We start from the raw sequence: 23,616 nt of genomic DNA on the forward strand, positions 1-23,616 counted from the left end.
AGAGCAGTGAAAGGAGCAAGTGCTGCTCTAGGACAGCTGCCGGGATTGTTTTTTTGCAGCAGTGGCTGATGGGATACCATCAGGAGGATTGGGGAGAACAGAGGGTAGAGGAACTGTCAATCAAATGTCAACTGTTGAGTCGAGTTTCCACAACGTGTTGACTAACGTGTTGTCTGAAATGAGCCTTAGAGTTGAAGAGTCATAGTCTGTCAAACGGCAAATCTTCAATTTGGGACTGAGCTTCCTGTAAGAGACCTGTGGATCTTAGCCAAGTGCGTCTCATTAAAGCCATGGCGTGACCATAATCTTCACCCTGCAATCCATCTTATGCCTCGTCATATTTATTTGCTGTGTAGCTAGGTGCATGGCTTCTGTTTGGAAAAGACGTGTCAGTTTTCTTTGGTTGTCACAAAGGTAGTCAAAAAATGAACCTATTTTTCCAAAAGGAAATGTTCCGCCTGCTGCTTGGGTGGCGCGGGGAGTCCTGAATCTTGCCTTCCGGCATCGAAGAGATTGGTATGATGTTAAGAGTTGGTATCAATAACTCTTCCCCCAGTCTGTATCAGATCAATCAGTGGTGCCGACGGTAGTTGCCTCACCGTCATTGGTGAGTTCAACAGAAGGGCAGGTGTAGATATGGTTCTATGGGTCTTAGAGGGTCACTCCTCGGAGTAAGCCGACCTCCTCCTCTTTTTCTTTTTCTGTACTTCAGAAGGCTTGGGAGCTGGAGCCTTTTTTGATAATTTTCCACCCAGGAAGCAGCCAAGAATCTTCTCTGTGTCAAAGATGTTTCCCTGTGGTCTCAATTGTAGTCTAGGCAGAGAGACAGGTTCTGAAGGGGGCATGGTGGAAGGTGGTTCCTGAACTTCAGGGGTCAATAATGTGGCCATTGTGGCCTTAGGCATTTCAACTGCCTCAAGTGCCTTTCCAAAGCTCGGCCCTAAGTCAATCCGTGCGTTGTCATCTTGTTTGCTTAGAGAAAGCTTGACAATTTTGGCAAGTCTTTACTTTGTGCTCTTCTCCCAGGTAGAGTAAATACAGAGTATGCCCATCAGATGGTGGTAATTTGTTCCCGTAGTGGGTCCATCTTCTGAAGAGAGCTCTGAGAGCCATGTACCGTTGCACGCAGAATGCCATCACAGAGATCATCAAATTAAATTAAAAATAAAATAGTGTTTGAAAGACAGAAAAACAATCAGAGGAAACTAAATTTAGAAGGAAAAATCTAGTCTGGTCTGACTCAGCTATCTGAAAAAGCAGTCCGAAGACAAGCATGTTCCCAACGAAGCAGCCACAATGGGAATCGAAGAAGAACTGAGGGATTGGGCAGCAACCCTCCTGGACATGTGCAGTAGAATGGTGGGGGAGGGTTCCCACCAAAATTCTCAGCTATGGAAGGTTCCCGGATGTGTGATGCACAGAGACCACAAAGAAGAACAAAGTCTTATTAGCTTGCCATACAGAAAGCATATCTGCAGTGGCTCTTTACCAAGAGTCAGTGCCAATTGAGGCACCTATAACATGCATCCGGTCTGCCTCTACTGCACTGCAATGTGATTCTGCTGACAACAAAGGGAAGCTGAATACACAATGTGAACTGTGTCAGGATAAATGCGAGTAAAATCCCATGCTTCCATTGACAGTGCTGTAAACGGAAGCTTTTTCAAATTTTCAATAGTTTGTGTGCCTAAACTTTTATATTATTGAAGTGCAAACTTTTACAATTAAGTTTTTATTATTAAAATTATATTGTTTAAGTGCAAACTTTTAAAATTAATTTAAGAAACATTTATGCGTTGGCAGGAAGTTAGAAAGGATAAAACCAGTCTGCAAAAAACTTAAATCTGTTTGTAGGCAGAGGAGGTTCCTCTTAGCAGCTGAAGATCTGTACGCTGCCCTGAGAACTTAATGATATAGGGCGGGATACAAATGTTTTAAATAAATAAATAAGGTGCTATCATTGCAGCTTCTGTCCATTAAATAACTCTTAGAAGGAGAAATTAAATAACACAATTGCTTTAGGACATTACCCCATGCAAAGAACCGAAATAAGCACATACAATAATGTTTTAGGTAGAATGCAACAAAAGCCATTACAAGTGATCTGAAGCAGTTCTGACCTAGTTGGTGCTAGCGATGACACTAGACTTTTTGGCAGAAAACTACAGCCCTTATCTTATTCTCCCCCTTCTTATTGGTAACATCTAGCGATACAAAACATAAAGTCATGATGTTGCCAAGTAGCATTAAGTGGAATGGTGACTGAGAAATAAGCAGTGTGAAGTCACATCGCACACTTTGTTTCACTAGACATTATGGAGGACAGGAGATGCAAGGCTGCTGCTTTTGTCTAACTGTAGCTTAAGCTCTATTGACACAAATATAATAGGTAAGTTCTGACTAACTCAAGCTCCATTGTTTTCAAAGGCATGACTAATTTTGCCTGGAACCACAGCTAGACCTAAGGTTTATCTTGGGATCATCCAGGGTTCGCCCCTGCCTGAGCACTGGATCCCCTGTGTGTCACCTAGATGAATAGGTTTGACCCCTGGACGATCCAGGGATAAACCTTAGGTCTAGCTATGGCCTGGATCAGGGCCAAAAATAGCCTGAAGCTATTTCCTCTCAGTATTTGGCCCAAGCCACATTCTAATAATATATATGTCAATCGTTCATGTTAAAATACTTCATATATTAAATCTTTTCTAACAGACATTTGGCTAGCTATCAGTAGTCAATGATAGTTAGCCACAAGGAAAGAATTAACAAAACAATGTGGTAACTAATAATAAGTATATCACAGTTACCAGAAGAAATACCAGGAGACATCAGAAATAGAGTACAAAAGATAAAGATAAAATTGACAAGATATTATGTTACTAAGTACATGTGACTAAAAAGAGCCTTCCTTATGGTCAATACTTACCTATACAATAAGGGCAACACTGTCCCTTTCTCAAAACAGGTCTGTCACAGGACACTGGTGGGCAAGATTCAGAGTAGCAGCTGATTCCACCATCCATGCAAATGCAACTAGTACAAACATTGGGTTTCCAAGACTCTGCAGTCAGGAAAATATCACCGTCATCATTTTTGCAGTAACTGGGCATGTTCTCATTACTTGACAAGGAAGTCTGAACAGGCTCATCTAGAAATATAAGCATATAGGTAAGCAATCATGGGAGATAGGAGGGAATCTGCTGTTCGACAAATTCTCCACAGTTTTATGTAACTGTAGGTTTGATCATTGAAATGTAAATACACATTGTTCATAGAAGAACTGAAGAACTGACTTCGGACATGTGAGTAATTTAGCTCTCAGCAGCTGTCACCGTATCATTCATAATACTACTGCAAATCCCATGTTACCACAGTCTGAGAATTATTGGATAAAAATATGTTTTCCTGGTTCCCTTGAGACTGAAACAACTTTACACTTTTAAAATAAATGTACTACAAATAAACCGGCAAAGGTAAAAACAAAACAAAAAATGCTCTTTTAAAAAAGATTATTTAACATTTCTTGAAGTTTGAGGCTGAAAATACATGATATAAGATTTTACTTTTTCTTCTCCCTCTGCTGTCCTTTCAGCTCTTTCTCCTCAGCTTCTCTTCCGCCTTCTCTATTACCAACTGACTTTTTAAAGCCCCCTTCCCAACATTCTATGCCTGTCCTTTCACAGGCCAGGCACTCTTAAGACGTCACAAAACTAAGCATGATTACACGTGCACACACACACTGTATCACATGTCAGTGTGCAGCATATGCATTAACCTCCTATTTGCCTCATCCCTCTCCCTGCCCACGCTGCCCAAAGCTTGAACTTTGTACTTTTTTGAAGTTTCAACATGTTCTGCATGTCTACACTGTTCAAGCTTCTGTTTAAAACAAAAATGAGCAAGATTGGTCTGGGAGATCTCGAGTAATAAGCCTGGTTTTATCAACAGTCCTGGGTTTCACCATACAGTTCTCAAGGAGAAAGGGGGAAAAGCCAGTTCAGCTATTTCAGGCTATGTTTATGAAGCTCATCCCCCAACTTTTGAGTCTTCCCTTCCTCTAGGCTCATAAAGCTCTCAGAAAGAGGAGGAGGAGGAGGTGATAAGCATCTGCAAAAGCATCTGCACTTACATTTTAAATAGCTCCCAGTTCAGTTTTATGAAAAATTATTTTAATAATTTATTTGATTTATATCCTGCATTTCTGCCAAAAAAGGGTGCTCATCACTGCTTTGCAATTAAAAATGTCATATCACTACTTTGAAATTATATACTTTTTGAAAAGTGTGAGTGGAGACCTTTAAAACATATGTGCAAAAGGAAAGAATGGCGGATATCACTCAAATGGCTGTGAAATTCTCTTAACTGGAATTACTATAAAGTTATTCTGTGAATATAACAAGGCATCTTGATTCATTACAAGAGCACGATTAATTTTTTTGGGGCATTTTTTTAAAAAAGTCTCTCACAAAATTAGAAAGGAGAAAAATAAGGATGTGGAATAGATTCCCCTTCACTTAAAGTCCACTCTATCACTGTTTTATTACCGTTTTCCTTCTTTCTGAATTGCTAGGTATTTCACTTTCACTTTTGCTTGTTAAGAATCTAAAGATTTTAAAAAATTTCAATGAATGTAATAATTTAAAGATACATTGGGTGGGAGCACGCAGATTCCTGGTGCAGATGTGGCTGGCCCTGGTGGTGGCGACGTGCATGTTTAACCTATGAATTGGCAGGGCAGAGCTGGAGTGAGTGACCATGCTGCTTCTGCTTTCATCAACAACCCAGGAATGCCTCGGTCCTGTAATGACCTGATCCTGCATCATTTGATATGATGTGTGAACCTGGAACTCGGGGTTGTTGTGGGACAAACAACCCCAAATTTTAATCCAACAACAAATCATGGGTTAAAACTTTGAGTTGCTTGTCCCTCAACAATAGCCTCTGTATATACAACAGCGGGATTGCTTCTCATTTAATTTTAACCCAAATTTTAGTTAATTCGAATCTAGCCAATGAACGTCACAATGCAGCAGCAACAGCGATTTATCTCCTGAATTTTTGTGTGTAGTGCAGTTATTAATGCGCACATACGCACATACGATGCTATGGAGTATAGCAAGCAAAGCTATAAATTTTATATGTGGAGCTCTGGGGGTGGGGAAGGAACGAAGCAGCAAAGGCTTTCTCTTATTAAAAATAACTCTGAGTTTTGTTCAATAAAGTTCAGTTTAGCTTATTTCTTGCACCCTTTAATAGGAGTACAATATAATATTTCAGAGAAGCATCCAAAATAGAGAGCACAACCAACTGGAAAGTCTATGCTGAGAGTAATTACGCAATGCTAACCTGGGCATTGTGGACAGCATGAGTCTTGCGTACGGGTGGGATTTCGACAAAGAAGAGGTGGACAGACTTCTGTCTCACATAAAACTCGTGCATTATGACATGTACATTGTGTGCATGAATCAATATTCCATGTATCGCCTTCCACAAAATAATCTCCTCCAGGAACATAGCAGATGGTTGGACCGTTGAGTTCTGGCTTCTGCACAGTGGATTCATCTGTAAGAAACAGAACCCCCAAACTAAACGCATTAGAAAATTGCATCAGCTTTTTGTTGAATAAAAGGTATATTAAGTTTATAATAACTTGATTTTATCCGACCCACCCCATCCCACTTCTCTATTTAGGAACTTATAACTTAGTTCTGCTTTCTGTCTCAGTGTGTTATTTCCTTAAAAATACAGATTTACTGATTTGGGAATTTAGAACTGTGTAGCTTTATTCCAACTTCATATATGTATATATATAAGCTACACTGTATATTGGGATTTTATTCTATATAATTTACTCCATATAGTCATATAAGTTGCATATGATTGTAATAAAATGTATATATTACTTGTGCATAAACTTTAGGGTCTAATGGTTTAGCTATATTAGTTGTATGCTCTCTAGCACTTTTTGGCTATCTTTACTTGCAGCTGTCTTCATTTTGTTTTTGTATGCTTTTGAATATATTTTTTTCTTTCCAGAGAGACAAGATAAGGGTTGGAGTACATAATCTAATTACATATATCCAATCATAATTTAGCATGAATGATAAAACAAGTCAGACAGCTACTGTCAGACCAGATTCACAATTATAGTCAAGTATACTGAAATCTCTCTTCTTTTCCTATACACACTAAATGACAGGTCAACTACAGAAAAGCAGGTATATTCAAGAAAATGACATTGAATATAAAAACCCATTTATAAAAGGACAAACATTAAATATGTGCATGTATGTGCATCTACATATATGCTAAAAGTAATTTCAATCTAATATTGATTTGTTCCATATTTAATTTCAAAAGTACATATGAAAACAAATCATAAGAATTGCTTTGCAAAACTGCATTGAACATGAATGCAAACAGTGTATGAGTATCTATTTGGAAAGTATATTCCTTTAATAATACTTTGCATACCCATATACTGTATTTCACTGTAACAGTCATGAAAAAAATAAAGAAAAACTGAAGGCTATGCAGTTACAGTCATTTGTTCAGATAATGAGCATAATCAAATCAGTAACTTTTAAATTTAAATTCAGTATGGGTTCAGCTATGACTGCAGTTAGTTTAATACGAGGCTTATGAAACTTTATCTTTTGTAGTCTCACCCAGAGTGCACTCTCTCCCAACGTACCTATAATTAGATCTTGTAAAATGTATATGGAATGAAGGAATTATAAAAAATAAAACAAAATTAAGCCCTTTGTTCCTCTTGCCCATTATTTTCTTCCTATGCTCTTGCTTTGTACTGCAGTCAAGGAAGTTTGAAATAACTCCATAAACTACCAGTGCAGAGTATCCCATTCAGACGAGACAAAAATCCATCTATGGTTAAATGCCAAGTAAAGCAGTAACTACTCTTTACCCAAATTTTCATAACTGTAAAATGAGGCACAGAATGTTGCCATGACTACCTCAGTCTTACAGCAAGTTAGGAATAAACAGAATGTAGCTGTGTGCTACAGTCACTTCCTTGGCCTTTTTTGCTTAGTTAACTGACTCTTAAAGCTTAACAGCAATAGTTCCAGGGAAATAAAAGATTTTGGTAAGTAAGGAAGCAAATACCAGATTCCTCACTCATTTTTGTTGTAGATTGGCCACAATTCCTAGAAAGTGGCCAAGTGTCTTAGAAAGGCTAACCCTTTCTTCTTGTGATCTCTCTTTTCCCCCGATTTTCCAAGCTGTTGCTTTTTACTTGCACTATAAAACCACAATGGACAGCAACTAGACTCCTGCCTACGTATATTCGCAGACAAGGCAGAGAAAATTAGACACATCCAATACACTTCAAAACTGTGACACATAATGTGAGGTTGCAGGAAGAAGTGCATCATGGGGATCAAAACCCATGGACTTGCATTAGAACTCAGAACCTAGGTATAGCACAGCATATACATAATGATTCAGGTATTGTTGTGATTCAAGAAAAAAAAAGTTTGGAGTGATGTTTGGGTTGACCCTTGCCACATGAGGATAGGCTATGTACGTAGAATATGAAATAGAGTGTACATGGTGAGAAAAAAAGATATTATGGCAATTGTAATAAATTGGATTCAAAAGCCAGTGATAGGTTAGTAGCAACTGGGACAGAATTTGAAAAGCTTTATGCTGGCTGCTTTGCAATAAGTTGCATCATAAATGGAGATGGTTTTATTCCCATTTCCTTTTTTTTTTTGGCACTTGAAAACTGCAAAACTGGCTTTACTATTGGATCTTCCTTCAAAGGAAAGAAAATGAGACACACAGATGGAAAGCAAGGTAGGCTTTATAATAACAATATAGAATATAAAAAGGTACCGGGGCATGATGGACAACATTGTCCTGGATGTATGGAGGGATTGCCACAATTGGGTACAGAGCAGGTGATCAAAGCACACATCTCCCGTCCATTATGACAGTAACATTCACGGCAGCCATCATGCCAGCTTTCCTCATTTTCATGACGGTGCCCATCCACTGACAAGCAGGAACCTGCATTAGCTGGTGGCATTACAGAGGCTGGCAATTCTGTATGTGATAAAAAAAAATGTAGAGTCATAGTATGATGGTATTATTGAACAACAGTATCTTCCCTTGTATTTATTTTAGCAACTTAGCAATATAGTATGATTGAAAGGCAATCATAGTATATGATTTTACTCCCATAAACTCATACTATATGAGTTTATGGGAGAACCATCCCATTGATGAGAGTGATCATGTTTGAAAGTCTCTCTTTCCTAAATGATTTTGGGCATTTGACTTCAAAGACCAATTCCTCATACTCTTCTCTCCTCCTATTTAACATTTACTTAGGCCTTAGCTAGACCTAAGGTTTATCCCAGGATTGTACCGGGGTCATCCCTGCCTGCTCCCAGGATACCCTGTGTGTCATTTACATGAACAGGGATGACCCTGGGACAAACTCGGGATAAACCTTAGGTCTAGCTAAGGCCTTAGTATCAACAGCATCTGATGTAGGGTTCTGGAGACCAGTTTTATACCACTGCTTCCCAGGTTATGCTCAGGACAGAATAGAACTAAACACATTTTAGAGGCTCTGATTCAGTGATTTCTTGTAGGTGTGGAAGTGCAAATGCTCACATGAAGTGATCCTATCCAGAAGAGCTTCCCTATTCATTTCAGTGGAACCTGATGATCCATGTGTGCATGAAAATTACATCCCTCCACTGAAATGAAGATGAAAACGCTTGTATGCCAGAGCTCAATGTCTACAAACAGGGCATTGGGTAAGAGCATAAATTTTATTTTATTTATTTATTTGTAAATTTATGAGTGCCTTTTGGCTCAAATAGGTCTCCCAAGGCAACTTACAGTTAAAATTTGCAAACATTTAAAAAAAATTCAATTTTTTTTTCTTTTGGGATTTTTTTATAACTTTAAGAGCAATGTACAAACTTTAAAACAGCACCAACAATAGGAGGGAATCTTAAAAACTGAATGCAGAGCTAAGAGATTTAGAATACTAAAAAGTTATATTGAATAGAAAAGTTTTAACAGCTTGCCTATAACTGAACAGAGAGGGGGACAGGTAACTTCCTTTGGGAGAGAGTTCTACAGGTGGGGGCACTGCCAGTCAGAGGGCCCTATCCTCTGCTCCCACCAACTCAACTTCTGCTGTTGGTTGGACATGCAGAAGGGCATCCAAAGAAGATCTTAAACTATTGGCAGGTTCTAATGAGAGGGGGCAGTCTTTCAGATAACTTGGCCCCAAGAAGGAAAGTGATTGGCTGCCAGTAAAGATGATAAAAGAACAGTGTGATATGGTCAACAAAAGTGCACACTAGAAAGCAATCTGTCCACTGCATTTCGCAGTAGCTTCATTTTCTGAACACTGTTCAAGGACAGCCCCATGTAGAAAGTGTTACAATAATCTAAGTGGGGTTGATGAAGGCATGGCTTACTGTGACTAGATCTGCCTTCTCCAGTCGAAGCTGCGCAAGGTGCTCCTGACCACAGCAGGTACCTGACCCTAAGGAACAATGTCAGGTCCAAAAGCACCACCAAGGTGTTATCTTGATCCTTCAGAGGGAGTGCTACCCCAGCCAGAACAGGGTATACTTCCAATCCTAGATTAGTTTGGATGCTGATCAATAGTAGCTCTGACTTGTCTGGACTGAGCCTCAACTTGTTAACTCACATCCAATCCATCAATGCATTCAGACACCAATTTGTAACCATTACAAATAATTAGCCATTTTTCAAACAATATCCACTTATAACCCTGGTTTGCACATCACAACAATTCCTTAACTCATGCTGAGCATGAGTGAGCATGCTGCCTCCGTGACATTTGTAGCTTCCACTTTCAATTGCAGAAATTGTGATGTCCAAATTAGGAACCCTGAATTGTTCAGAGCTTAAAAACCCAGAGTTAACCCAACAATCGTCATGGTTATTGTTGTGTTAACCCTGAGTTGTTTAACCCTTAAACAATCCAGAGTTCTGGGTTCGGTCATCACAATAATAACCCAGGAATGAAGTGTTCCCGCTCACTCTTTTGAAAGAGTGAAAGCGGAAGTGATGAGTGAGCAGGAGGCAGCATGGTCTCTTGCTCCTGCTTGGCTCCAACAATCCCTGGGTTAAGGAACCCAGGAACTGTCGTGATGTGCTAACCAGATCAATATGTACTATGGTATTTAAATTACATCCATGTACAGACTTTTTAGAATAAGATGATACTACACAATTATTTTTCTAAATTGATTTATTTCTTATTTTATTCAGTTTACCTATGCAAGTTTGTTCTTCTGAACTGGGGCTAGATGGAGTTTGTTGTCAACTTGCTTCAATACATCTATTAACTTAAACTGGGTTGAAAAGAAATGGAGTGAAGGAGTTGTACCTACCTGTACATTTGCAGCTAAGACAGCCTTGATTATTTTTCTGGAAGCCCATTGGACAGATCTTACCACATGAAAGTTCTGGGCACTTCTTACAGCGACAGATTTCACATCCATGTTTGTTCTTTCTAAACGTTTAAAATTATTTGTGAAAGGTCTGATATATTTTTAAAGAAGTCTAATCAATACAAAACCTTTCTAATCAATACAAAACCTTTTTTCTGCTAAATACAGAAAGTTGACAAATACAGAAAGTTAATTAAAATTCTGTACTCAGAACAACAAAAGATCATTGATCTTTATTTTATTTATGTGACTGGCAGCAATTCCCTATTTGATATCACTACCCTCACTTAAGAACAGCTGTTGTGGTGTGAAGTACATAAGTATATAGACTATGGGTAGTATCTAATTGTGGCCTTTTGTGTGCACACAGCTCCACTGGCACCAGTCTGCATGTGGTCCCTACCATGTGCGCCTGTGATGTAGCACTTTGGGGGCAAGCCCCGAAATGAGTGAAAACCCTAGTTTCTGGAAGGGGCAGGTAGCAAACTGGGGCTGGTGGAGTTGAGCGAGTATGGATTGGAGTTCAGTGGGGCTGGCCATGCACGTAAGACACCAATTGGATACTACCCCATGATTCTTGGAAAATGTTTGCATATTTTGCAATAGAAGTCTAAAGACTGAAAGACAATGGTAACTATGTCTCTCCATGTAGAAGTATTCTCTTTCGAACGAACAGCTGACCTCCACTAATATTCCTAGGTAGTGTTTTCACAAGTTTCACATGCACCACCAACATCAAAATAAAAAGGAATTGGATTATATGCAGAAGGATAATACTTATTCTAGAAAGTTGAGGAATAACTAATTTCTGTAGCAATTCAATATGGACATGCTTTAAAACCTTTCCCCTCTGAAGTACATTAACACCCATACTTATCAAATCGGAGTATAATATAGAAAGGAGTTTTAAAAAAATTCCACTGAATGAATTCCCCTGATCCTACTGCTCAGGTCCAAACAACTATTTATTTATGTTTATTTATTACTGCATTCTCTGGGCAGCTCACAAACAAATGCAACATTAAAATAAAATAAACAATAAAAACTATTAAAACTAAAAAAACATTTTAAACTGAGAGGCCCAAGCTGAAAGGTGTATGCTATTTAAAAGGCATGTAACTATACGCCATGAAGGGCTCAAACAAGCCAAGCTCTTCCATCTCTTCATTGTTTAACATTCTATATCTCAGGTGTCTCAAGTTTAGATCCTATCCCATGATGTAATCAAGGCACTGATAACTCTTGCCAGGTCAGATTGACTCAGTAGAGGTCACAGCTGATGCCACCTGAAAATCCAAGACTAATATAGGATCTGCAAGCATTCCCAAGCTATGAACCTGATCTTTCTGGAGGGGAATGACCTGTCGAGAATAGGCTTAAATCCCAATCCCTGAGCAAGGCTTTCTACTGATCAACAGAACCTCTGCCTTTTCTGGATTTAATCTTATCTTGTTCCTATCTTGGTACTGAACAGTAGTCCCTTACAGTATGTTCTCACATAACCTTAAAGGAAGGTCTGAAACCAGTGCAATACAGTGCCCCCAAGGCCCAGCTCCACCACGCAGCCCAGAAGAACAACCCATTGATAACATCAAAAGCTGATTTAATTAGCCAGAATGAGTAAGGGTCGAAGAGACAAGTGGGAGCGCTCACTTCTTGTCTACCGCCTCCTGATCCTCAAGCTGGAATCCAAGCCAACTGGACAGGCCACCCCAAGGTTACATCCAGCTGACCTGCCCCAATGTTAGAGCCCAACATAGGCTTGACAAAGAAATTCTGTACAGTTACTAGTGCCAAAGAAATCAGAACTATAAACACTTGTGTCACTTGCATTAGCTGTTCACTTGGGTCATTTGTATTAATTGATACATTTCCATATTTGAACTGCCAGTACTCAAAAGAGTGTGCTGAAAGTGGCAGAGGCCACGTAATTTATAAGTAACCTAGGACAAATTTATCCTATGACAAATTTTAGCCTATTGCACTACTACTACTATTAACAAATGTCATCAAGTCACTAGGCACTGTACAGAATATAAATATAATGTGATTCCTGCTTAGTCTCTTACAATCTAAATAAGATTGTGGATGTGGCAGTTTGTTTTCTTCCAGTAGTGCAAATGTTCCATCAACCTTAATTCAAAGAAATGTCTCATCAACCTTTATTTAAAATTTCAGGTGCAGCTATTCTCTTATCCACTAGATGGAGTACCCACAAAGAACCTGACCCAATGTACTAGTATGTCCCTGTTCTCTCCTGTCTTGATTGTCTATAGTGCAATATGTCTGTTTCTTTCCAGATGTACTTAAACGGAGCTGGATAACAAAACTCTTGCTTTCTCAGGAAGCATCTAACATGCAGGCCTGTCTAACTTTCACCTCTTGGGGAAGCATTGCCACCTCCTTTCTCTTTGCCCCAAAGCCTCTTCCCTCCCTCCCCCTTCTTTATTTTCCATTTGCTGCAACATGCCTGGAACCCAACCCATGTAGATCCTCTGTTTTCCCTAGGGAACATGGCTCTTCACCATGATCTTTGGATATTCCAAGCACGTTCTGAAATACCTTCCATCTGAGCACTGGCAGAGAGGAGACTAGGCTGCAAGAGCTGGGCTTAAGTGCTGGGAATGATACAGGACAAAGGAGAAAGGCTTTGATAAAAGAGCTGAAAGGATGGGAGTAGATGAGAGTTAACTGTTAGAAACATAATGTGAAAGAAATCTAATGCCAATTCACAAAATGATGGCTAAATATTCACTAACCATAGAAGGGTTGATGAATTGTTTCTCAGCACTGGCTAGGTCTTAACTCGTGTATTTAGTCTCATTCTCATTTAGTCTCATTAGTCTCAGTCAAGCTTCAAATCAGATTTTCAGATTAAAAATGGCTTTGATGGCCCTGATGGACAATCTCTGTTTGGAGAGGGACAGGGAAATATGGCCTTTTTAAGTATCCTATAACTCTCTCAGTAGCACCATTGCCCACCAAGTTTCTTTTGATTCATCTAAGTTGGCTTGGAGTTCTGTTTTGTGTCTTTTTTTCTCTGTTCCACTCTTTCCTGCTTGGGCAGTCCCAGGAAGTGATGTTGGGAGACAGTAATTGCTTTTATCATCTCCTCAGGACCAGACTACATGTGATTTTTTCATCCAATGTGCAGATTTTTAAAAATGCAAATTATATCAGCGGAGGTGGGTTGGTGCTGATAATTAATAGTATCAAATTAGGTGTGAAATTTAACCCCTTCAACCACTGCTACAGTCCTGAGGAAAATCTCTTCTAGAGCTAGTATTTGCATTGCAAGGAAACCCCTGACTGGCACAAGGATTTCTTCTGAGTGAACAGAATATACAGGCTCAGTTCAGATGAAAGATCTGAATTGAGCCTATTTACTCTGTTCACTACAGAAGTGATTTAACATTTTCATTATGAACAGCCACAAATTGAATACACAGAACTTGGGTTTAGACTCAAATGTAGAAATTTACTATGTGACTTATTTAGTGAAACTAAATTTGAGTACATAAATTTTTATATACACTATTATTTCAAACATAAAATGTACAGGCGACTTCCTACTCTATTACAAGTATTTTAAGTACTTAAAACATGATGATTATAACAACAACTACTAAGCAGGCAGACTGCATTTTAACTGAAGAAGCAGCTCCATATATGAGGAAGCGTGTATGGAGCTGCCTCCTCCACTACACTGCATGAGGAAGTCGTAATTGGTTACAGGAACTCCACATATTCTTTGGAGCCTCCACATTTACAGCCAGTTTTGTGGATAAAATCAACTATATAAACACAAAAAATGTTCTAATTTGCTAGTCGCAGTGTAGCTGCTATGTCTAGAAAAGTGAATCAAAACTGATGAAGGCTGAAGTGTAAAATAAGCACTTCAATCATATTTAAATGGTTTCTCAAGTGTTGACATCAAAGAAAAACACCACTCACAATATGATGTTAGTTGTATGATAATTCTCAAATTTCCATTTAAAGCTATTATTACCAGTTGATAAATCAAGTTTTTAAGTCAACGGTTGCATTGAAATGATTGCACAAACTCGCTATTCGGAAGCCACTGAACTTGGTATCTTAAAGACTACTTTGCCATAATCACCATCGCTGGGTGTACTTTTTTGTGTTGTTTAAACCCACTGTTCTAGGGTTGTGGGGTAGTTTATAACCCACCTCTGCTATGCACCCTTGCTGGGGCAGGAAAATAAGCTATGATGGCTTTTCTTTCCTTGATTGTGCAAGCTACTGACTGAGTTTGCATAATACAACAACCCACTGTGTGCATCCAGCCATGATGGCTTATCATGTTATCCTAACCTGCCGTGTTTTCCGCAGGGTAACATTTTTCTTGAATAAGCTATCCTGACAACCCATGGCTTGTTGTAGGGTTGTTAATATCCATTGCGGGTTGTCATGTTATTCAAAACCAGGACAGTGATTGTGCCATGGGTTGCTGGGATCAGCTAAAGAGCTACTGGCACAAAAAAGCTGTGCCACTATTTGTGATCTTGCCATCGACTGCCCCTCCACCAATGCTCAAACAGCACTTTGCAGGGACCATCACTTATTCCCCACCTTTCAATTTTTTCCCATGGCTTTAGAAGTACACAAATGGGGCTGTTTTTTTTTTTAAAAAATTGTAAGTATTATTCACATATGTGCAAAACTGCAGATTTGCCTGTTCTCTGGTGGAAGGGGGAGAGGAGGGAGGGATCACGATTTTTCAGATGGACGGACAAAAACAATCCATAGATATAGGTTGCTTCATTCAACACTATACATATTGACCTAATATCTGTATTTCTTTTTCTCCCTGTATACATAAGGCATAACATAAATGTTAATGAATGAATAAATTTATTACGGTCATTGACCAGAACCAATAAAAACATTAATAACAAACAGACAATTCCAAACACATACATACATTACTATATGGTGCTATAGGCTTACGGATTGTGATAAATATGTTTTAAAAATAAGAATACGTACAAATATCCAAATGGACAGTACTTGTCACATACTATGGGTTTGCATTTCTTAGGCCGTGGGCGGCACTGACAGAGCTTACAGTTGTGGACATCAGTCTGGAAACCAAAGGCGCAGTCCAAAGAGCAACCTGACATGAGGTCAGTACACAGCTCCTCCCCTGTGAAGAATATATGATGCTTAGCAAAACCTGGTAATAGTTATTCATCTCAGAAATGAAATACATACTCATGCAGAATAAACCCCCCCCCATTTATATTATATAATATGGCTTCTGTCCATGCCTTCTAATTGCCATACTTACATTTTTATAGCTACATAGTAAAAGCTGAAGTGCAATAATACAATTATAATAATGATTCTATTTAGTTTGGAACAGTACCATGGGATATTGTGCCATTCAACATTGTATTATTTAATCCCATCCTACAAAGAATTTGCTTCATTACACCAACCTTTTTTATTTATTTTCAGTAGCTTTGTACTAGACTTAATATGCAGTTATAGCAAAAATGGAATAAACTAAAGCTTTTCTAAATTACTATCAAATTTATATTTTATATGAAGCTGTATATCAGTCTAATTGTTCATTCCTGTGCCTGATTATACTATACTTGACTAGTGTCCAATCATGATATCTTGGGCTGGGGTACACACTTGTAACACACACTATTCCTGATTTCTTGTCTTCTTTGTAAAATTGACAAGAAAGGCCTTGTTTGCTTTTGATTGATTGATATATATATATATATATTAGAGAATTGGCATCCTTTAGCTTTTTTGGTTCCCTTTGTATAAGCTCATGTTTCTGGCTGCCTAATTTGTATTTATAGCCAAACACTGCAGTATGGTATGCATGTATATTAACTACACATGAGTGACAACGGTCCTTTAGACACAGCTCCTGGTCCCTGGGATCTAGTTTTAGTTTTACTGTGCACTCTGGAGACCCCTAGCTTAACTAATTTCCTCACATATGTTCTGAGACTTGGAAATCCTACAAACACCACTGGCTCCCACTGTCCCTGGTATCTCAATGGCACTGATTATTCCGATGGTTGTCCTGCCCTCATGCTGCCCACCAAACCTTGACAGCTCCTTCTGCCTACACATTGAAAATCTTGAAGTTCTTGAGAGAGTATATAATGTTGGATGGCACACTTCCCTATCTTTCCAAGTCCTGTACTTACAAACAGGTGTATGTGTTCTAGAGAAGGGTCTGGGCTATGGCTAACTGTCCAGAATGAGTTTCTGATTGGCTCCAGGATATTTATCAAGACATGGACATAAAAATACCAGGATGTAAGTTTGCATAAATGTCCTTAGGCATCATATTAAAATTAAATGATATGTTTCCTTGATGTATTTCTCCCATGTTTTTTTAGCATGGCTTGGTTCACACCTTGAGTCAACCTTGAGTCAAGTTGCATGAACTCAACCACAGTGACATGTGAGTCAGAGGTGCAATTTAATAAAGGGAAAATGTCCAATGCTGGTGTGTGATTGTACTCCCCAGAGGGCTCAAAGAACACCCTAACCAACCATGGGTTATTGTATTGTCTGAATGCAGTGTATTTTCTGCAGTGTGTCTGAATGCAGCATGTTTTCCGTGATGTCTGAATGCAGCATGTTTTCCGCAAGGTGGGTTAGCATATTGTTTGAAAGCAGCACTTTTTCTGCAGGGTGGTTTATTTGTTACCCAAGCAGTGTGGTTTATTTTTCTCTAGCAAGACACCATGAGAACCTATTGCTTGTTGTTGGGTTATTCATGGTGGTTAATGAGCAACCCTGTGGAAAATGCACTATATTCAGACATCACGATAACCCATCCTGTAGAGCTTTTGGACAACACAGCAACCCATGTTTCAGCAGCAACCCACACTGGGTGGGTTAGTGTGTTGTGTGAACCCAGCCAATGACTGATATGTTAACTGAACTGTTTTGAAGTAGTAAATTGGGATCACAAACACAAAAACTTTAAATGCCCAATTGTTTATAAAGTTGTATTGGTATAATAATGCATCTGCAATGCCCTAAAGCTATTTGATAGAAAGCATATCAAATGCATTATCTTCGGAAATATATTTGTATTGCATATTTACCCTCCAAAACTAAGAGATTTTTGTGACATAAAAAAATTGATACACAGTCCAGCATAATAAAGTTATAGTAGTGAGAAAGTTTCTGAACCCTAATGATAATTAAACAAATTCCATAGTTTTACCATGATAGCCTCCATGCATCAAGACCAGCGCTTTTTAAAATATCCAATAGGGTTTATATTAACCAATTCCATGACTTGTGAAATAAAATGATGTATAAATTAGACAAATAATGAGTACTTAAGAATCAGGGAACATGCAAAAGTAAGTGAACTGCTGGTTGCATCAAATCAATTAAAGTGAATAATTCTAATCAGGAGTTTAAGTAATTAGGTAGATCTTCAGTGATAGGTTTGGGAGGCCTCAACCTAAAAGGATCAGAAACTTTGTGAGTTTGGTCTTCACCATATGGTTGTGTGGAAATACATCATGCAACGATATTGCTGCTCATCAGTCTAAAAAGGGTTGCAAAACCATATCTAAGGATTTGGGGCTCCACCAATCCACTGTCAAGAGAGATAGTCTACAAATAAAGAAGATGCAAAACCACAGTCACTCTACCCAGGAGCAGTCATCTAACCAAAATCTATCCAAGAACAAACCGGTGCATCATCCAGGAAGTAAAAAAGAATCTCAGAGTAACAACCAAGGATCTGAAGGCCACTCTTGCCTTGGCTAATGTGGGTGTTTAAAATATCCATGATTCAATGAGCTGAAAAAGACTGAACAAGAATGGTATTCATGGGACGTTAGACAGGAGGAAACCATTGCTCTCTAAAAGAACATTGCTACCTGTCTGAAGTTCACGAAAAATCACACTGATGATCTCCAAGACCTCTGGAACAATATTCTTTGGATAAATGATTCAAAGGTAGAACTTTTTGGCCTCAAAGAGAAAAATTATGTTTGGCAAAAAACAAACAGTGAGTTTGAACAGAAGAACCCCATTCCAACTGTCAAACATGGTGGTGGGAATGTGATGCTTTGGGTCTGCTTTGCTGCCTCAGGATGGACCTGGACGGCTTGCCATCATTGACACAACAATGAATTCTGCAGTGTACTATAAGATTCTAGAGGGGGAAGTCAGGTCATCTGTCTGTGAGCTGAACCTGAACCAAAAGTGGGCCACGTGACAATACAACGATCCTAAACATACAAACAGATCTACAAAGAATGGCTGTGGAAGAAGAAATTCCGTGTTTTAGAATGGCGGAATCAAACAAAGTCTAGACCCAAACACCATCAAAATATTGTGGCAGGACCTGAAATGAGCTGTTCATGCAAGGAAGCCTTAAATGTCACTGAGTTGAAGCAGTTCTGTAAGGAGGAATAGGCCAAAATTCTTCAAAACTGATGTGAGAGACTGACCAACAGTTACAGGAAACGTTTACTTGAAGTCATTGCTGCTCAAGGGGTGCCACCAGGTACTGAATCTAAAGGTTCATATACTTTTTCACACATGGATATTGAATGTTGAGTCAGTTGTAGATAAATAAATGTTGAAAAAGCTTTGTGTTTGTGTGTCATTTGTTTAATCAGGTTATCTATTTTCTTTATCTAGGATTATGGGGTTAGATTAAGCCCTAATAACATTTTAGGTTAGAAATATCTGACAATCCTTAGCAGTTCACAAACTTTTTTCGCCACTGTACATGAGATTAATCAGTACTGAGAAGGAAAAGTGTGACTAAGAATATTTTGAAAAAGACTCTGATCAACTGATGTTTTTCAGAAATGACAATTCACTATCATATGCATACTTACTAGTTTTGCACTGGCAGATGCGACAACCATTTTGGTCTACTCTGTAGTCATAAATACAATCTGTCTCAGTCAATGTGCAGTTCACTAGAGGATAACACGTGGGTGGACCTATTGTGATGTATGTGGGTTCTAATGAAAAAAGGAATAATTTGTTATAAAACTTTAGTGTTAAAAATAAAAAAAACAAGTTAAGACTTAAAAGTTATTCATGGAAATGCTTACCGTTCAAACAGATTAAAATATGGACATTCCCACATCCAAACAACCAGAAAACCTCAACACTCACAGCACAACAGTATTTAAGTGCCCGGGTTTCATGAACCAATGACCATCTGCTTTGAGCTCTGAACCAGAGATTATTCTTGCTTTGCCTTTAAAACTAAAAATCATCCTGGACTTATGTGTGTGCAGAGGTGGGAGGTGGGCTCCGTGCCATAATTTTGTCAAGATGCTAACTGCTATTCTGTACAATATTCACAGCATTGGTACAGACTAAAAGTCTTATCTGCCATGGGGAACCTACCATATTTTCTTCACATATTCCTAGTTTTAGCCTGTACCCAGACTTAACCCATACCCAAGAAGACGGATCACATGAGGATTCATCTTTTAGTTTCCTTGAACAATGTAATTAATCTCAGAGATGAAGGTATTTATAGCTTTTGGAAACTTTAACCTGAATAACTCTGTTAAAGCCTTAATTAGAACTCAAGCCAGGAAAGAAGATTTTTGGGGACTCCGTTCACTTCAACAATGCTGCCAGATATAGTAAAGCGGTTTAACAACAATTTCTGGCCAAATCGTGCACATTGTGATACAAGTGTGAAATTTGGTGTGGTGGCATTTATGACCATGTAGATTAAAATGAGATATAGGGGCATCTTGGGAAATCATCGTAATTGGAAAATGGCAGCCAAAATCCACTTTTCGCACAATAACTCTATTATTTGAATCTCACAGAAAAGTTGTCTCAATACAAAATTAAAGAGCATAAAATTTGCTACAAAAAAGTTATTAACAATCTTTTCATAGGAGCAACCCTCGTCGAGACATAAAGGTGTTATTCCTACCCATGAGAAGTCAACAAGATGCACTATCTCACCCTCATTCCAATCTTGCACATTGTGTTGCAAGCCTGAAACCTTCAGAGGTCACATTTTACACATTATCAAAGTAAAGGAAAACCGATCCTCCACAGATGCAAACAGGTGGAATTTTGCATTGGTGGACTATCAAGACAATGGCTTAAGGGAAAAAAAAATTAAAAACCTAAAAAAAATCAAGGGATGGACCGATCTGATTCAAGCTTGGCATACCCAAAGCCCTACTTAAAAGCTCTCAGGGTCCCAAGTTTCATCTGTTTACCTTTAAAAATAAGGGAGCTGTGGGCAAGGATGGGGATAGGGTTGGAGCAGCAAAAGTATGTTACACCGGCTCAGCCCCTTGGTTTGAAAGGCATGGGAAGGAGAACCACCCCACCCTCCCCTTTCATCAGAAAGCTCTCCCTTACAGCACACCCCCCCAGCAAAGGAAAAAGCAGGAGGGCAGCACTACACGGAGCCTTCAGGGTGCATTAAATTCACTTGGGGAAAATAATCCAGACTTTCCCCATTCTAGGAAAAGACAGAAGAGGCTGGGGAAGAGGCATGTGAGTACCATGCTGCAAAACCACACACCAGGCATGGCGAGAGTGCATTAAATCACTGGTGTGATGGAGCCCTACTCTAATTCAGCATGCCAGTCTCTGATGTGACACAGCAGCAATTGAAAACAATAGAAAAGTTTGTTATAGTAATGTATGATCGTACTAGCATCAAAGAAGACATAAAAAGTGCCAGGAAAGAACTATTTGCAAAAAAAGGAAGACACATGGAATGGATCCCACCAACTTCAAGTGCCCTGTTACAGCATGTAAAACGTGCCATCTTTGAAGCAAGTCATGTGTGGGGAACCTCTTTACAGCCAGTACCATTTTACCCTGATCCCAGCAACTGGGGATGGGAGAAACATGCTGAATCTGGTTGGGTACCTATGTGGACTACACTTCCTCCTGCTTCAAATTCACCACACAAAGGCAAATCTTAGAGAATTATACCCATTTTCCCATTGTGGTAGAATGATCATAGATATATAGATATATATATATATAAAGTTAATAATTTAAGAAGATAAGAAGAGGCATGCTGGATCAGAGCAGGTGTCAGGATCTGCCCTCCTGCAGAGGATTTGCAGGACCCGGGCCCAGTGTTGCAGAGGATTTGCAGGACCCGGGCCCAGTGTTGGGAGCTGGCCTGCTGCAGAGGATTTGCAGGACCCGGGCCCACTGCCAGCAGCACTCCTGGATGGGCTGATGTAGACCAGATGGGAGTGGTTGGGGAAAGGGCTACATAAGACCAGCATTCCCCCTCCAGCCTTCACCTCAGCAATGTGTCTCTTGGATCTGCTGTAGCCTGTTCCTTGTAACTCTGTACTTTGCTGTGCCTGAACTTCTGTTTCATTGTGACCATGTCTCTTGTCTCTGGCCCTACTGGAACCATGCTCACCCCTGGATGTCTCTTGCCTCTGGCCCTGCTGGAACCCTACTGCACTTGGACTCAGACCCCTGCTTGCCCCTGGACCACATCTCTGGCTTCTGCCGCTGCCTGAACTCAGGTTTGCCTTTGGATTCTGAACCCTGCTATTCCTGGACTCTGCCTTTACCTCTGGCCCTGCTTGAACTTTGTGTACTGTTGGACTCTGAACCCCCCTATTCCTGGACTTTGCCTTTTCCCCTGCTTGGAATTTGTGTACTCCAGGACTCTGAGCCTTGCTCATTCTGGGACTTTGCTCTCACCTCTGGCCCTGCCACCCCTTGCTAGTATTTTTAAAGGAAGGCCTTCTCAGACTTCCTGTCTTGTGTGGGGCTGTTATGCTTTAGCTTTCCTCGGTCCTGGCGGCCCAGCCCTCGAGCCCGGCTGCCCGCACCTCAGATCATTACAGTAAGGCTCCATCACACCAGTGATTTAATGCACTCTCGCCATGCCTGGTGTGTGGTTTTGCAGCATGGTACTCACATGCCTCTTCCCCAGCCTCTTCTGTCTTTTCCTAGAATGGGGAAAGTCTGGATTATTTTGCCCAAGTGAATTTAATGCACCCTGAAGCTTCCGTGTAGTGCTGCCCTCCTGCTTTTTCCTTTGCTGGGGGTGTGTACTATAAGGGAGAGCTTTCTGATGAAAAGGGAGGGTGGGGTGGTTCTCTTCCTCCATGCCTTTCAAACCAAGGGGCTGAGCCGGTGTAACATACTTTTGCTGCTCCAACCCTATCCCCATCCTTGCCCACAGCTTCCTTATTTTTTAAAGATAAACAGATGAAACTTGGGACCCTGAGAGCTTTTAAGTAGGGCTTTAGGTATGCCAAGCTTGAATCAGATCGGTCCATCCCTTGATTTTTTTGAGGATTCTAAATCCCCCCCTTAAGCCATTGTCCTGATAGACCACCAATGTGAAATTCCACCTGTTTGCATCTGTGTAGGATCGGTTTTCCTTTACTTCGATAAAGTTGAAAAATGTGAGCTCTGAAGGTTTCAGGCTTGCAACACAACATGCAAGATTGGAATGAGGGTGAGAGTGTGTTTTGTTGACTTCTCAGACAAATGGGTAGGAATAAAACCTTTATAGCTCAACGAGGGTTGCTCCTATGAAAAGATTGTTAATGACTTTTTGTAACAAATTTTATGCTCTTTAATTTTGTATTGAGACAACTTTTGTGTGAGATTACAAATAGCGTTGTGCGAAAAGTGGATTTTGGCTGCCATTTTCCAAGATGGCGGCCGTTACGATGATTTCCCAAGATGCCCCTATATCTCATTTTAATCTACATGGTCATAAATGCCACCATACCAAATTTCACACTTGTATCACAATGTCCATTTTTTTTTGTCAAGCCGCTCTACTAATATCAATGTGTTGGATGTAACATTAGTATAAGGGCTACTGACAGAATGCCATAAGCCTAAATCACATGGTTATTTCTCAGATATATCGGGCCAACAGCTGTATTCAGAATAATGACCACTGGTCTTTACATGTGTGGGTCCTTATCTGGTGTGACAAGCTCACCTGGTGGATGGGGGAGGTATATTCTTGTTTCTTTAGCACACACATGGAAAATCAGAACCAAAGCCTTACTAATAATTTCCAAAGGTTTGCTGACTAGTAGCATGTAAGTAGTACTGTATGTATAATTTCTAAGGTATTTGGGGCATTTCTCATTTTTTTTGTTACTCTGGCACACAC

The 23,616-nt window shown here is 39.6% G+C and overlaps 1 protein-coding gene across 3 annotated transcripts in view; it reads right to left on the minus strand.

Annotated features, from left to right (window-relative positions):
- The window catches only part of CRIM1 (cysteine rich transmembrane BMP regulator 1), a 189,574-nt gene that overhangs the window by 14,776 nt on the left and 151,182 nt on the right, over positions 1-23,616 (minus strand). For all 3 annotated transcript variants that reach the window (XM_063124279.1, XM_063124280.1, XM_063124282.1), the window contains 6 exons: positions 19,343-19,471; positions 15,480-15,636; positions 10,410-10,531; positions 7,858-8,067; positions 5,347-5,562; positions 2,927-3,148 (listed from right to left, as the gene is read on the minus strand). In XM_063124279.1, the coding sequence (XP_062980349.1) occupies positions 2,927-3,148; positions 5,347-5,562; positions 7,858-8,067; positions 10,410-10,531; positions 15,480-15,636; positions 19,343-19,471 (1,056 nt within the window). The remainder of the gene's footprint in view (positions 1-2,926; positions 3,149-5,346; positions 5,563-7,857; positions 8,068-10,409; positions 10,532-15,479; positions 15,637-19,342; positions 19,472-23,616) is intronic.

This window comes from Elgaria multicarinata, chromosome 4, assembly GCF_023053635.1.
Source record: "Elgaria multicarinata webbii isolate HBS135686 ecotype San Diego chromosome 4, rElgMul1.1.pri, whole genome shotgun sequence".
In the NCBI taxonomy this organism is placed as follows: Eukaryota; Metazoa; Chordata; class Lepidosauria; order Squamata; family Anguidae; genus Elgaria; species Elgaria multicarinata.